This window comes from Hyla sarda, chromosome 3 (genome assembly GCF_029499605.1).
Source record: "Hyla sarda isolate aHylSar1 chromosome 3, aHylSar1.hap1, whole genome shotgun sequence".
Classification (NCBI taxonomy): domain Eukaryota; kingdom Metazoa; phylum Chordata; class Amphibia; order Anura; family Hylidae; genus Hyla; species Hyla sarda.
This window is the reverse complement of record NC_079191.1, coordinates 441825150-441842974: the sequence shown is the minus strand read 5'-3', so window position 1 is coordinate 441842974 and position 17825 is coordinate 441825150. Positions and strand designations below refer to the sequence as shown.

Sequence of the window (17825 nt, the reverse complement as noted above, 5' to 3'; positions counted from 1 at the left end):
GTGTCAGGTGGGATGAGGTGGGGGGTGTCAGGTGGGATGAGGTGGGGGGTGTCAGGTGGGATGAGGTGGGGGGTATCAGGTGGGTGCAGTGGGTTATGGGTGTCAGGTGGAGTGAGGGGGTCTCAGGAGGCGTCAGCTGAAAGGTTCCTTTGTCTACAAGTAATAGAAACATTTCCTCTCCGAAATTTGCAGATAGGATACAGTGCAAGGCAGAGAATGCTGACTGCAAAATACCGCCATATAGTGCCAAATAATACTCAGTACAGTGACAGTCATATACAGAGCAGAGGGATGAGGAAAAGATATATGTCAGCATACTCAGTGCAGTGACAGGACTATACAGTGACCACATAATAGTGCCTTTTAATACACCCTGCCATATAGTGCCAAATAATACTACTCACAGTGACAATATTATACAGTGACCCCATATTGGTGCCAGAGATTACTCCCTTGTTCCTACATAACAGTGTCATATAGTTCTTATAACAGTGCCATATAGTTCCTACATAACTGCCCCGGGACATGGTGGTACTGATACCTCTGCCCCAGGACATGGTGGTACTGATACCTCTGCCCCAGGACATGGTGGTACTGATACCTCTGCCCCAGGACATGGTGGTACTGATATCTCTTCCCCGGGACATGGTGGTACTGATACCTCTGCCCCAGGACATGGTGGTACTGATACCTCTGCCCCAGGACATGGTGGTACTGATACCTCTGCCCCAGGACGTGGTGGTACTGATACCTCTGCCCCTGGACATGGTGGTACTGATACCTCTGCCCCAGGACGTGGTGGTAGTGATACCTCTGCCCCAGGACATGGTGGTACTGATACCTCTGTCCCGGGACATGGTGGTACTGATACCTCTGCCCCAGGACATGGTGGTACTGATACCTCTACCCCGGGACATGGTGGTACTGATACCTCTGCCCCAGGACATGGTGGTACTGATACCTCTGCCCCAGGACATGGTGGTACTGATACCTCTGCCCCGGGACATGGTGGTACTGATACCTCTGCCCCGGGACATGGTGGTACTGATATCTCTGCCCCTGGACATGGTGGTACTGATACCTCTGCCCCTGGACATGGTGGTACTGATACCTCTGCCCCAGGACATGGTGGTACTGATACCTCTGCCCCGGGACATGGTGGTACTGATATCTCTGCCCCTGGACATGGTGGTACTGATACCTCTGCCCCTGGACATGGTGGTACTGATACCTCTGCCCCGGGACATGGTGGTACTGATATCTCTGCCCCCGGACATGGTGGTACTGATACCTCTGCCCCGGGACATGGTGGTACTGATACCTCTGCCCCAGGACATGGTGGTACTGATACCTCTGCCCCAGGACATGGTGGTACTGATACCTCTGCCCCAGGACATGGTGGTACTGATACCTCTGCCCCAGGACATGGTGGTACTGATACCTCTGCCCCCGGACATGGTGGTACTGATACCTCTGCCCCAGGACATGGTGGTACTGATACCTCTGCCCCGGGATATGGTGGTACTGATACCTCTGCCCCAGGACATGGTGGTACTGATACCTCTGCCCCAGGACATGGTGGTACTGATACCTCTGCCCCAGGACATGGTGGTACTGATACCTCTGCCCCAGGACATGGTGGTACTGATACCTCTGCCCCGGGATATGGTGGTACTGATACCTCTGCCCCAGGACATGGTGGTACTGATACCTCTGCCCCAGGACATGGTGGTACTGATACCTCTGCCCCAGGACATGGTGGTACTGATACCTCTGCCCCAGGACATGGTGGTACTGATACCTCTGCCCCAGGACATGGTGGTACTGATACCTCTGCCCCAGGACATGGTGGTACTGATACCTCTGCCCCCGGACATGGTGGTACTGATACCTCTGCCCCAGGACATGGTGGTACTGATACCTCTGCCCCAGGACATGGTGGTACTGATACCTCTGCCCCAGGACATGGTGGTACTGATACCTCTGCCCCAGGACATGGTGGTACTGATACCTCTGCCCCGGGACATGGTGGTACTGATACCTCTGCCCCGGGACATGGTGGTACTGATACCTCTGCCCCGGGACATGGTGGTACTGATACCTCTGCCCTGGGACATGGTGGTACTGATACCTCTGCCCCAGGACATGGTGGTACTGATACCTCTGCCCCGGGACGTGGTGGTACTGATACCTCTGCCAGTTCCCGGAGGCCCTTTTGTTACTATTGTTGCAGTCTCTTTAGTTACTGTATAATTTTTTGGTTCTGCGATCATTTATTCCAGTCTGTTCTGTGCTCTGTGAGTGATTATAATGCTCTGTGGTCGTGGGCCGGAGGAGGTTCTGGAATCATTATGTTAAGTTGCCCTTTAAGAGACGATAAATGTCATCATGAATCCGAGGGCAGAAAATGTCACTGACATCATCTCGTACCCACAGAGAACCCGCACTTGTCTCATTCTTCTATAACTCTGCGGCATTAGGACCCAGCGGAGACCGCGGACTGTGGGAGATTATTGTAGCCTGAAATCTACATCTTCAGCCAGAACTGAGGATTTGTTACAATGTACCAGGCAATCTACAATCTACAAGCAACATCAAATCTCTCTGCTGTCCTGACAGTTTACATTTTGTTACAATGTATCAGTGCAGATAAATACCTCAGGTTACTCTTTATTATCTAGACCGTGTTCAAATGTAACAAACCCTCAGCTGTAAAAAGTATTTGATCATAACAAGGATTTCTGTTGTCCAAACTGTGGCCCTCCAGATGTTGCACAACTACAACTCCCAGCATACCCAGACAGCCAATCCAGATTTTGCATAACTACAACTCCCAGCATGACCGGACAGCCAATCCAGATTTTGCTTAACTACAACTCCCAGCATTACCGAACAGCCAATCCAGACTTTGCATAACTACAACTCCCAGCATACCCAGACAGTCAATCCAGATTTTGCATAACTACAACTCCCAGCATGCCCGGACAGTCAATCCAGATTTTGCATAACTACAACTCCCAGCATGCCCGGACAGTCAATCCAGATTTTGCAGAACTACAACTCCCAGCATGCCTGGACAGTCAATCCAGATTTTGCATAACTACAACTCCAAGCATGCCCGAATAGCTGTTCCAGATTTTGCACAACTACAAATCCCAGCATGCCTCTACAGTCAATCCAGATTTTGCAAAACTACAACTCCCAGCATGCCCGGACAGCCAATCCAGATTTTGCATAACTACAACTCCCAGCATGCCCGGACAGCCAATCCAGATTTTGCATAACTACAACTCCCAGCATGCCCGAATAGCTGTTCCAGATTTTGCACAACTACAAATCCCAGCATGCCTGGACAGTCAAACCAGATTTTGCAAAACTACAACTCCCAGCATGCCCGAATAGCTGTTCCAGATTTTGCACAACTACAAATCCCAGCATGCCTGGACAGTCAAACCAGATTTTGCAAAACTACAACTCCCAGCATGCCCGGACAGCCAACGGCTGTCCGGGCATGCTGGGAGTTGTAGTTTTGCAGCATCTGGTGTGCCGCAGTTTGCAGACCTCTGTTCTGATACAATGTCCGAGCACAGATTGATGAAGAGAATGCCAGAGTTATAGTAAAGACTGACACACAGACTGGAGGATTCTATGTCCCTTAAAGTGACAGAGGCCCTTTAAATATTGCTATTCCTGATACTGATGGTGCGGTGGAGGAACGGTGGAGGGGGAGGGGAAGATCACATGACAGCAAATAAATGGAGTCAGGATGATTCTGTTTAGTCAGTCAGTCAGATGAAATCAGGCGAACTGTCAGCGACTACATCCTGCGGAGCGAGACTGCACGAAATACATCTACAAAGACAACACCATACTGTATATAGTGTACATGGAGCAGTATTATAGTAGATATATTCATGTATATAGGAGCAGTATTATAGTAGTTATATTCTAGTATATAGGAACAGTATTATAGTAGTTATATTCTTGTATATAGGAGGCAGTATTATAGTAGATATAGTCTTGTATATAGGAGCAGTATTATAGTAGTTATATTCTAGTATATAGGAACAGTATTATAGTAGTTATATTCTTGTATATAGGAGCAGTATTATAGTAGTTATATTCTTGTATATAGGAGCAGTATTATAGTAGTTATATTCTTGTATATAGGGGGCACTATTATAGTAGTTATATTCTTGTATATAGGAGCAGTATTATAGTAGTTATATTCTTGTATATAGGAACAGTATTATAGTAGTTATATTCTTGTATATAGGAGCAGTATTATAGTAGTTATATTCTTGTATATAGGAGCAGTATTATAGTAGTTATATTCTTGTATATAGGTGCAGTATTATAGTAGTTATATTCTTGTATATAGGAGCAGTATTATAGTAGTTATATTCTTGTATATAGGAAGCAGTATTATAGTAGTTATATTCTTGTATATAGGGGGCAGTATTATAGTAGTTATATTCTTGTATATAGGAGGCAGTATTATAGTAGTTATATTCTTGTATATATAGGAGCAGTATTATAGTAGTTATATTCTTGTATATAGGAGGCAGTATTATAGTAGTTATATTCTTGTATATAGGAGCAGTATTATAGTAGTTATATTCTTGTATATAGGAGCAGTATTATAGTAGTTATATTCTTATACATAGGAGGCAGTATTATAGTAGTTATATTCTTGTATATAGAGGCAGTATTATAGTAGTTATATTCTTGTATATAGGAGCAGTATTATAGTAGTTATATTCTTGTATATAGGAGCAGTATTATAGTAGTTATATACTTGTATATAGGAGCAGTATTATAGTAGTTATATTCTTGTATATAGGAGCAGTATTATAGCAGTTATATTCTTGTATATAGGAGCAGTATTATAGTAGTTATATTCTTGTATATAGGAGCAGTATTATAGTAGTTATATTCTTGTATATAGGAGGCAGTATTATAGTAGTTATATTCTTGTATATAGGAGGTAGTATTATAGTAGTTATATTCTTGTATATAGGAGGCAGTATTATAGTAGTTATATTCTTGTATATAGGAGGCAGTATTATAGTAGTTATATTCTTGTATATAGGAGCAGTATTATAGTAGTTATATTCCTGTATATATTATCAGTGTTATAGTAGTTATAGTCTTGTATATAGGAGGCAGTATTATAGTAGGTATATTCTTGCGTATAAGAGCAGTATTATAGTAGTTATATTCTTGTATATAGGAGGCAGTATTATAGTAGTTATATTCCTGTATATAGGTGCAGTATTATAGTAGATATATTCTTGTATATAGGAGCAGTATTATAGCAGTTATATTCTTGTATATAGGAGCAGTATTATAGTAGTTATATTCTTGTATATAGGAGAAGTATTATAGTAGTTATATTCTTGTATATAGGAGCAGTATTATAGTAGTTATATTCTTGTATAAAGGAGCAGTATTATAGTAGTAGTGTTATTGTATATAGGAGCAGTATTATAGTAGTAGTGTTATTGTATATAGGAGCAGTATTATAGTAGTAGTGTTATTGTATATAGGAGCAGTATTATAGTAGTTATATTCTTGTATATAGGGAGCAGTATTATAGTAGTTATATTCTTGTATATAGGAGCAGTATTATAGTAGTTATATTCTTGTACATAGGAGCAGTATTATAGTAGTTATATTCTTGTATATAGGAGCAGTATTATAGTGGTTATATTCTTGTATATAGGGGGCAGTATTATAGTAGTAGTGTTATTGTATATAGGAGCAGTATTATAGTAGTAGTGTTATTGTATATAGGAGCAGTATTATAGTAGTTATATTCTTGTATATAGGAGCAGTATTATAGTAGTTATATTCTTGCATATAGGAGGCAGTATTATAGTAGTTATATTGTTGTATATAGAAGCAGTATTATAGTAGTTATATTCTTGTATATAGGAGGCAGTATTATAGTAGTTATATTCTTGTATATAGGAGCAGTATTATAGCAGTTATATTCTTGTATATAGGAGCAGTATTATAGTAGTTATATTCTTGTACATAGAAGGCGGTATTATAGTAGTTATATTCTTGTACATAGGAGCAGTATTATAGTAGTTATATTCTTGTATATAGGAGTAGTATTATAGTAGTTATATTCTTGTATATAGGAGCAGTATTATAGTAGTTATATTCTTGTATATAGGAGCAGTATTATAGTAGTTATATTCTTGTATATAGGAGCAGTATTATAGTAGTTATATTCTTGTATATACAGGTAGTATTATAGTAGATATATTCTTGTATATAGGAGGCAGTATTATAGTAGTTATATTCTTGTATATAGGAGCAGTATTATAGTAGTTATATTCTTGTATATAGGGAGCAGTATTATAGTAGTTATATTCTTGTATATAGGAGTAGTATTATAGTAGTTATATTCTTGTATATAGGAGCAGTATTATAGTAGTTATATTCTTGTATATAGGAGCAGTATTATAGTAGTTATATTCTTGTATATAGGAGCAGTATTATAGTAGTTATATTCTTGTATATAGGAGCAGTATTATAGTAGTTATATTCTTGTATATAGGAGTAGTATTATAGTAGTTATATTCTTGTATATAGGAGCAGTATTATAGTAGTTATATTCTTGTATATAGGAGCAGTATTATAGTAGTTATATTCTTGTATATAGAGGTAGTATTATAGTAGATATATTCTTGTATATAGGAGGCAGTATTAATAGTAGTTATATTCTTGTATATAGGAGCAGTATTATAGTAGTTATATTCTTGTATATAGGAGCAGTATTATAGTAGTTATATTCTTGTATGTAGGAGCAGTATTATAGTAGTTATATTCTTGTATATAGGAGCAGTATTATAGTAGGTTATATTCTTGTATATAGGAGCAGTATTATAGTAGATATATTCTTTTATATAGGAGCAGTATTATAGTAAGTTATATTCCTGTATATAGGAGCAGTATTATAGTAGTTATATTCTTATAATATAGGCGTAGTATTATAGTAGTTATATTCTTGTATATAGGAGCAGTATTATAGTAGTTATATTCTTGTATATAGAAGCAGTATTATAGTAGTTATATTCTTGTATATAGGAGCAGTATTATAGTAGTTATATTCTTGTATATAGGAGCAGTATTAGTGTAGTAGCAGATACTCTGGTTAGTCGGTGACAGCTCTGGGCAGGCGTCCAGTGTTACTGTTACTTGGTGTATAATGCAGATACATTGTTGACATTTTCCACAGAACATTTAACCCCTAATACTACTTAGCTCCTTTTTAATGTATCCTATTTTGCCAGTTTAAAATGTATCCTGCAAGATTTCATTTCTTTTTAATATGGGTTTTGAGTATTGTTTCTTTTTCTCATTATTTGCAGCATTTCTTGGTTTTCCTAGTTGTGTACAGGGATTCGGGGTCCCGATGGTTTCCGGCCTCTTTTATAGAATGATAGTCATGTGACATGAATTATCAGAGGAGCTGCAGATATGATGCCCGAATATGACTCCATACTGCCCTCTATCTGCCATGACAAGGACCCCCGAAAATAGTGCCGGCCTCTGTCTTACATACCTTTGATTCCTTTTTCAAGTGTATACGTTATATGGGAAACCAAACAGGATTAGATTAGATTTAGTTTAATTTAGTTTAAATAAATATTTAGACAAATACCCGCCATGTGTGACCGGTATTACTGCGCTATAACACAAAAGCGAGTATCCATGATATATATATATATATATATATATATATATATATATATATAATATATATAAATATACACACACACACATATGTTGTGGAAATTTGAGCTGCATTTTGTCTTATCCTCCAGTTGCCTCCAGAGCTGCATTCATAACTCTGCCAGATGATGCTGATGATACTGACAGAGTGTTAAATATACCGCCATCTGGTGCACTGTACAGTGGGAGATGTGGTTATTATTGTTTTTTATTTATTTTTTATTATTTAATTTATTATTTATTCATTCATTTATTTGTTTTTGTTTTATTTGACGAATTTTTTTTGTCGTAATCTACAAAAAACCCACAATGGCTGTCGATTATGTGCGCGTAAGATTAGATACGCGGCTGAATGTTATGCCATGTGTATAAAGCAGTGTTTCCCAAACAGGATGCCTCCAGCTTTTGCAAAACTACAACTCCCAGCATGCCCGGACAGCCTTCGGCTGTCCGGGCATGCTAGGAGTTGTAGTTTTGCAACAGCTGGAGGCACCCTACTTGAAAAGCACTGGTATATAGCCTAATACTGCCTTTTGGTGCATTCCCTTTAGTATACAGTAAAATTCTGAATTTTACACAATGCACTACATGTCCCAGAAAGCACTATAACAAATTATTAACAATCATCGTAGGGGAAGATTTCATGATTATTTATGTGTCTCTTGAGATAAAAATTCTCAATTTTACACAGTGCACTACACGTCCCAGAAAGCACTATAACAAAGTGTTTACATCACCGTAGGGGAAGATTTCATGATGTTTTATGTGTCTCTTGGGTGTTAAATAGTCAATTTTATACAATGCACTATATGTCCCAGAAAGCACTATAACAAAGTGTTTACATCACCGGAGGGGAAGATTTCATGATGTTTTATGTGTCTCTTGGGTATTAAATAGTCAATTTTATACAATGCACTATATGTCCCAGAAAGCACTATAACAAAGTATTTTCATCATCGGAGGGGAAGATTTCATGACGTTTTATGTCTCTTGGGTGTTAAATAGTCAATTTTATACAATGCACTATATGTCCCAGAAAGCACTATAACAAAGTATTTTCATCACTGGAGGGGAAGATTTCATGATGTTTTATGTGTCTCTTGGGTATTAAATAGTCAATTTTATACAATGCACTATATGTCCCAGAAAGCACTATTACAAAGTATTTTCATCACTGGAGGGGAAGATTTCATGACGTTTTATGTCTCTTGGGTATTAAATAGTCAATTTTATACAATGCACTACATGTCCCAGAAAGCCCTATAACAAAGTATTTTCATCATCGGAGGGGAAGATTTCATTACGTTTTATGTCTCTTGGGTGTTAAATAGTCAATTTTATACAATGCACTATATGTCCCAGAAAGCACTATAACAAAGTATTTTCATCACTGGAGGGGAAGATTTCATGATGTTTTATGTCTCTTGGGTGTTAAATAGTCAATTTTATACAATGCACTACATGTCCCAGAAAGCCCTATAACAAAGTATTTTCATCACTGGAGGGGAAGATTTCATGATGTTTTATGTCTCTTGGGTGTTAAATAGTCAATTTTATACAATGCACTATATGTCCCAGAAAGCACTATAACAAAGTATTTTCATCACTGGAGGGGAAGATTTCATGATGTTTTATGTCTCTTGGGTGTTAAATAGTCAATTTTATACAATGCACTATATGTCCCAGAAAGCACTATAACAAAGTATTTTCATCACTGGAGGGGAAGATTTCATGATGTTTTATGTGTCTCTTGGATATTAAATAGTCAATTTTATACAATGCACTATATGTCCCAGAAAGCACTATAGCAAAGTATTTTCATCACTGGAGGGGAAGATTTCATGACGTTTTATGTCTCTTGGGTATTAAATAGTCAATTTTATACAATGCACTACATGTCCCAGAAAGCCCTATAACAAAGTATTTTCATCATCGGAGGGGAAGATTTCATGAGGTTTATGTCTCTTAGGTATTAAATAGTCAATTTTATACAATGCACTACATGTCCCAGAAAGCACTATATCAAAGTGTACATCACAATGTTTTATATGTCACGTATACATGTGTCCGTCCTCGTTCTAATCTGCGCTCTTCTCTTTCTCCCCGTAGATCATGATCGGCAGATAGCACCGCACGTGATGACCATGGCTCTCCGCAAGAGGAGTCGTCATGCCTTGGGGTTCCTGTGCTGCTTCGGGAGCAGCGAACACCCGGAGATTAACCTGAAGGACAATAATCCGCTCCAGTTTCTGGAGTTCTCAGGGCCGATCCCGTCACCGGAAGAGCTGAACGCCAGGTTCTCCGAGCTGGTGGTAAGTCATCTGAATGGGGACAACGACTGATACATTGTCACAGCCCTGCCCCTCTAAAGTATGATCCTTGTCAGGTATGAGGTGTGTGATCCTGTATACCCTTGGCTGTACTCTATGACGGTGCGCTCAATGCTCTATATACCCTCGGCTGTACTATATCACGGTGCGTTCAGTTCTCTATATACCCTCGTCTGTTCTATATGGCAGTGCATTCAGTGCTCTATATACCTTCAGCTGTACTATATGGCGGTGCGTTCAGTGCTCTATATACCCTCGTCTGTTCTATATGGCGGTGCATTCAGTGCTCTATATACCTTCAGCTGTACTATATGGCGGTGCATTCAGTGCTCTATATACCTTCAGCTGTACTATATGGCGGTGCATTCAGTGCTCTATATACCTTCAGCTGTACTATATGGCGGTGCATTCAGTGCTCTATATACCCTCGGCTGTACTATATCACGGTGCGTTCAGTGCTCTATATACCCTCGTCTGTTCTATATGGCGGTGCATTCAGTGCTCTATATACCTTCAGCTGTATTCTATGGCCCTGCGTCCGGTGCTCTATATACCCTCATCAGTACTGTATGGCGTTGCGTTCAGTTCTCTGTATACCCTCTGTTGTACGACATGGCCATGTGCTCAGTGCTCTGTATACCCTCGTCTGTACTCTATGCATGTGTGCTCAGTGCTCTGTATACCCCCGGTTGCACTACATGGCGGTGTGCTCAGTGCTCTGTATACCCTCTGTTGTACTACATGGTGGTGTGCTCAATGCTTGGTATACTCAGTTGCACTATATGGCGGTATGCTCAGTGCTCTCTATACCCTCTGTTGTACTACATGGCGGTGTGCTCAGTGCTCTGTATACCCTCGGTTGCACTACATGGTGGTGTGCTCAGTGCTCTCTATACCCTCTGCTGTACTACATGGCGGTGTACTCATTGCTCTCTATACCCTCTGTTGTACTACATGGCGGTGTGCTCAATGCTCAGTATACTCAGTTGCACTATATGGCGGTATGCTCAGTGCTCTCTATACCCTCTGTTGTACTACATGGCGGTGTGCTCAATGCTCGGTATACTCAGTTGTACTTCATGGCGGTGTGCTCAGTGCTCTGTATACTCAGTTGCACTATATGGCGGTGTGCTCAATGCTCGGTTTACTCAGTTGCGCTATATGGCGGTGTGCTCAATGCTTGGTATACTCAGTTGCACTATATGGCGGTGTGCTCAATGCTCGGTATACTCAGTTGCACTATATGGCGGTGTGCTCAATGCTCGGTATACTCAGTTGCACTATATGGCGGTGTGCTCAATGCTCTGTATACTCAGTTGCACTATATGGCGGTGTGCTCAATGCTCTGTATACTCAGTTGCACTATATGGCGGTGTGCTCAATGCTCGGTATACCCAGTTGCACTATATGGCGATGTGCTCAGTGCTCTGTATACTCAGTTGCACTATATGGCGGTGTGCTCAGTGCTCTGTATACTCAGTTGCACTATATGGCGGTGTGCTCAATGCTCGGTATACTCAGTTGCACTATATGGCGGTGTGCTCAATGCTCGGTATACCCAGTTGCACTATATGGCGGTGTGCTCAGTGCTCTGTATACCCAGTTACACTATATGGCGGTGTGCTCAGTGCTCTGTATACTCAGTTGCACTATATGGCGGTGTGCTCAATGCTCGGTATACTCAGTTGCACTATATGGTGGTGTGCTCAGTGCTCGGCATACTCAGTTGCACTATATGGCGGTGTGCTCAGTGCTCTGTATACTCAGTTGCACTATATGGCGGTGTGCTCAGTGCTTGGTATACTCAGTTGCACTATATGGCGGTGGGCTCAATGCTCGGTATACTCAGTTGCACTATATGGCGGTGTGCTCAATGCTCGGTATACTCAGTTGCACTATATGGTGGTGTGCTCAGTGCTCGGCATACTCAGTTGCACTATATGGCGGTGTGCTCAGTGCTCTGTATACTCAGTTGCACTATATGGCGGTGTGCTCAGTGCTTGGTATACTCAGTTGCACTATATGGCGGTGGGCTCAATGCTCGGTATACTCAGTTGCACTATATGGCGGTGTGCTCAGTGCTCTGTATACCCAGTAGCACTATATGCCGGTGTGCTCAGTGCTCTGTATACCCAGTTGCACTATATGGCGGTGTGCTCAGTGCTCTGTATACTCAGTTGCACTATATGGCGGTGTGCTCAGTGCTCTGTATACTCAGTTGCACTATATGGCGGTGTACTTAATGCTCGGTATACTCAGTTGCACTATATGGCGGTGTGCTCAATGCTCGGTATACCCAGTTGCACTATATGGCGGTGTGCTCAGTACTCTGTATACCCAGTTGCACTATATGGCGGTGTGCTTAGTGCTCTGTATACCCAGTTGCACTATATGGTGGTGTGCTCAGTGCTCTGTATACTCAGTTGCACTATATGGCGCTGTGCTCAGTGCTCTGTATACTTAGTTGCACTATATGGCGGTGTGCTCAGTGCTCTGTATACTCAGTTGCACTATATGGCGCTGTGCTCAGTGCTCGGTATACTCAGTTGCACTATATGGCGGTGTGCTCAGTGCTCTGTATACTCAGTTGCACTATATGGCGCTGTGCTCAGTGCTCTGTATACTCAGTTGCACTATATGGCGGTGTGCTCAGTGCTCGGTATACTCAGTTGCACTATATGGCGGTGTGCTCAGTGCTCTGTATACTCAGTTGCACTATATGGCGCTGTGCTCAGTGCTCTGTATACTCAGTTGCACTATATGGCGGTGTGCTCAGTGCTCGGTATACTCAGTTGCACTATATGGCGGTGTGCTCAGTGCTCGGTATACTCAGTTGCACTATATGGCGGTGTGCTCAGTGCTCTGTATACTCAGTTGCACTATATGGCGGTGTGCTCAGTGCTTGGTATACTCAGTTGCACTATATGGCGGTGTGCTCAGTGCTTTACAGGGACCAGCAGAGGATTCATCAATAGGGAATGACATGGCTGATAAATCCAGTAATGTTTCTTCTTGGCCCACAGCTGCTTTCAATGATCCCAATAATCTCGTATTTGCGATATAATGGCGGTGAGCGCTGATTAATGACCGTGAAATCCGCGTCTGTTCGCTGTCCAGGCCGGGGTTCTGCCTAATACAATGTGTGAGGATATGGCGATGGCGTCCCCTGCGCTGGTTCTGTGCACGGCTCAGAGCGTTCATCTTATTCATAATGTATCAGCTGTAATAAATCCTCCTCCGACCGCACAATGGAGCCGCTGTATCTAATGTGGCAAAACTACAACTCACAGCGGGCTGCCAACGGCTATCCGGGCATGCTGGGAGTTGTAGGTTTACAGTATTTGGATTGGCTGTGCGGGCATGCTGGGAGTTGTAGTTTTGCAGTATTTGGATTGGCTATCCGGGCATGCTGGGAGTTGTAGTTATGCAATAACTGGATTGGCTATCCGGCCATGCTGGGAGTTGTAGTTTTGCAGTATTTGGATTGGCTGTCCGGGCATGCTGGGAGTTGTAGTTATGCAATAACTGGATTGGCTATCCGGCCATGCTGGGAGTTGTAGTTTTGCAGTATCTGGATTGACTGTCCGGGCATGCTGGGAGTTGTAGTTTTGCAGTATCTGGATTGGCTATCCGGCCATGCTGGGAGTTGTAGTTTTGCAGTATCTGGATTGACTGTCCGGGCATGCTGGGAGTTGTAGTTTTGCAGTATCTGGATTGGCTGTCCAGGCATGCTGGGAGTTGTAGTTTTGCAGTATCTGGATTGGCTGTCTGGGCACGTTGAGAATTGTAGTTTTGCCACATCTGGAGGGCCATAGTTTGGAGACCTCTATCCTAGATGATGTCACTGTCCTACATGATGATGTCACTCCTGTCTGTCCAGATCACTGTTTATTTGCAGCATTTGTCTATCACTAGGATGTCATTGTTGCATCATGTAGATAAGCAGTGATGTCACAGTCCTACATGATGATGTCACTGCTGTTGTCTATCTAGGTCACAGTCCGTCTTGCTTGGTCTTATGCTAGGATGCCCCTCATAGTGCCAGCTATATGCCATGTGCCAGCATTACCCCGTAGCCTCACTATCATGTTTCTGGCAGCGCCCGTCTGGATGTACTTGTTATTCCGGTCTCTCCCTCTGGTGGAGAAGAGACACGAGGCAGAGATTCCGTTCCCTGACACTGGCACAATCCCTGCTCTGTCTCCTGCGCCCACCCAGCTCGCTGCAGAGGAGTCTATGGCTGTTACCAATAATGTGTAATACTGGCAGCGCCATGATCCCAGTGTGTGCCAGGCCCTGGTGTTATATGACTGGGGAGAGGAAGAGACAGGGAGGAGAACTGGGACCTCCGGGGGGACATTGTTATTGTACAGAACCAGATCACCACTATGTGTCTTCTTCAAAGACCACCTCTATATGAAGACCACCTCTATATGAAGACCACCTCTATATGAAGACCGCCTCTATATGAGGACCACCTCTATAGTAAGACCACCTCTATATGAGGACCACCTCTATATGAGGACCACCTCTATATGAAGACCACCTCTATATGAAGACCACCTCTATAGTAAGACCACCTCTATATGAGGACCACCTGTATAGTAAGACCACCTCTATATGAGGACCACCTCTATATGAGGACCACCTCTATATGAGGACCACCTCTATAGTAAGACCACCTCTATATGAGGACCACCTCTATATGAAGACTACTCTATATGAAGACCACCTCTATAGTAAGACCACCTCTATATGAGGACCACCTCTATATGAAGACTACTCTATATGAAGACCACCTCTATAGTAAGACCACCTCTATAGTAAGGCCAATTCACCTGTCCTACAGTCACCTCTCCCCTCCTGACATGGCTGATAACAGAGAACAGTAGATTGTATTCACCTGTCCTACAGTCACCTCTCCTCTCCTGACATGGATGATAGCAGAGAACAATTGATATATTCACCTGTCCTACAGTCACCTCTCCCCTCCTGACATGGCTGATAACAGAGAACAATAGATTATATTCACCTGTCCTACAGTCGCCTCTCCCCTCCTGACATGGCTGATAACAGAGAACAATAGATTATATTCACCTGTCCTACAGTCACCTCTCCCCTCCTGACATGGCTGATAACAGAGAACAATAGATATATTCACCTGTTCTACAGTCGCCTCTCCCCTCCTGACATGGCTGATAACAGAGAACAATAGATTATATTCACCTGTTCTAAAGTCGCCTCTCCCCTCCTGACATGGCTGATAACAGTGAACAATAGATTATATTCACCTGTCCTACAGTCACCTCTCCTCTCCTGACATGGCTGATAACAGAGAACAATAGATTATATTCACCTGTCCTACAGTCACCTCTCCTCTCCTGACATGGCTGATAACAGAGAACAATAGATTATATTCACCTGTCCTACAGTCACCTCTCCCCTCCTGACATGGCTGATAACAGAGAACAATAGATATATTCACCTGTTCTACAGTCGCCTCTCCCCTCCTGACATGGCTGATAACAGAGAACAATAGATTATATTCACCTGTCCTACAGTCACCTCTCCCCTCCTGACATGGCTGATAACAGAGAACAGTAGATTGTATTCACCTGTCCTACAGTCACCTCTCCCCTCCTGACATGGCTGATAACAGAGAACAATAGGTATATTCACCTGTCCTACAGTCACCTCTCCTCTCCTGACATGGCTGACAACAGAGAACAATAGATTGTATTCACCTGTCCTACAGTCACCTCTCCCCTCCTGACATGGCTGATAACAGAGAACAATAGATTATATTCACCTGTCCTACAGTCACCTCTCCCCTCCTGACATGGCTGATAACAGAGAACAATAGATTATATTCACCTGTCCTACAGTCACCTCTCCCCTCCTGACATGGCTGATAACAGAGAACAAAAGATTGTATTCACCTGTCCTACAGTCACCTCTCTCTTCCTGACATGGCTGATAACAGAGAACAATATATTTATATTCACCTGTCCTACAGTCACCTCTCCCCTCCTGACATGGCTGATAACAGAGAACAATAGATTGTATTCACCTGTCCTACAGTCACCTCTCTCTTCCTGGCATGGCTGATAACAGAGAACAATAGATTATATTCACCTGTTCTACAGTCACCTCTCCCCTCCTGACATGACTGATAACAGAGAACAATAGATTATATTCACCTGTCCTACAGTCACCTCTCCCTTCCTGACATGGCTGATAACAGAGAACAATAGATTATATTCACCTGTCCTACAGTCACCTCTCACCTCCTGACATGGCTGAAAACAGAGAACAATAGATTATATTCACCTGTCCTACAGTCACCTCTCCCCTCCTGACATGGCTGATAACAGAGAACAATAGATTGTATTCACCTGTCCTACAGTCACCTCTCCCCTCCTGACATGACTGATAATAGAGAACAATAGACATATTCACCTGGCTGTCCTACAGTCACCTCTCCTCTCCTGACATGGCTGATAACAGAGAATAATAGATTATATTCACCTGTCCTACAGTCACCTCTCGCTATCCGGCCATGCTGGGAGTTGTAGTTTTGCAGTATTGGATTGGCTGTCCGGGCATGCTGGGAGTTGTAGTTATGCAATAACTGGATTGGCTATCCGGCCATGCTGGGAGTTGTAGTTTTGCAGTATCTGGATTGACTGTCCGGGCATGCTGGGAGTTGTAGTTTTGCAGTATCTGGATTGGCTGTCTGGGCACGTTGAGAATTGTAGTTTTGCCACATCTGGAGGGCCATAGTTTGGAGACCTCTATCCTAGATGATGTCACTGTCCTACATGATGATGTCACTCCTGTCTGTCCAGATCACTGTTTATTTGCAGCATTTGTCTATCACTAGGATGTCATTGTTGCATCATGTAGATAAGCAGTGATGTCACAGTCCTACATGATGATGTCACTGCTGTTGTCTATCTAGGTCACAGTCCGTCTTGCTTGGTCTTATGCCAGGATGCCCCTCATAGTGCCAGCTATATGCCATGTGCCAGCATTACCCCGTAGCCTCACTATCATGTTTCTGGCAGCGCCCGTCTGGATGTACTTGTTATTCCGGTCTCTCCCTCTGGTGGAGAAGAGACACGAGGCAGAGATTCCGTTCCCTGACACTGGCACAATCCCTGCTCTGTCTCCAGCGCCCACCCAGCTCGCTGCAGAGGAGTCTATGGCTGTTACCAATAATGTGTAATACTGGCAGCGCCATGATCCCAGTGTGTGCCAGGCCCTGGTGTTATATGACTGGGGAGAGGAAGAGACAGGGAGGAGAACTGGGACCTCCGGGGGGACATTGTTATTGTACAGAACCAGGTCACCACTATGTGTTTTCTCCAAAGACCACCTCTATATGAAGACCACCTCTATATGAAGACCACCTCTATATGAAGACCACCTCTATATGAGGACCACCTCTATAGTAAGAGCACCTCTATATGAGGACCACCTCTATATGAAGACCACCTCTATATGAGGACCACCTGTATAGTAAGACCACCTCTATATGAGGACCACCTCTATATGAGGACCACCTCTATATGAGGACCACCTCTATAGTAAGACCACCTCTATATGAGGACCACCTCTATATGAAGACTACTCTATATGAAGACCACCTCTATAGTAAGACCACCTCTATAGTAAGGCCAATTCACCTGTCCTACAGTCACCTCTCCCCTCCTGACATGGCTGATAACAGAGAACAGTAGATTG

At 42.7% G+C, this 17825-nt stretch overlaps 1 protein-coding gene across 5 annotated transcripts in view; it reads left to right on the top strand.

The window, feature by feature from the left end:
• DAAM2 (dishevelled associated activator of morphogenesis 2) overlaps positions 1-17825 on the top strand; it is a 314170-nt gene that overhangs the window by 79511 nt on the left and 216834 nt on the right. For all 5 annotated transcript variants that reach the window (XM_056568637.1, XM_056568633.1, XM_056568634.1 and 2 more), the window contains exon 2: positions 9859-10061. In XM_056568637.1, the coding sequence (XP_056424612.1) occupies positions 9888-10061 (174 nt within the window). In that variant the 5' untranslated portion in view covers positions 9859-9887. The remainder of the gene's footprint in view (positions 1-9858; positions 10062-17825) is intronic.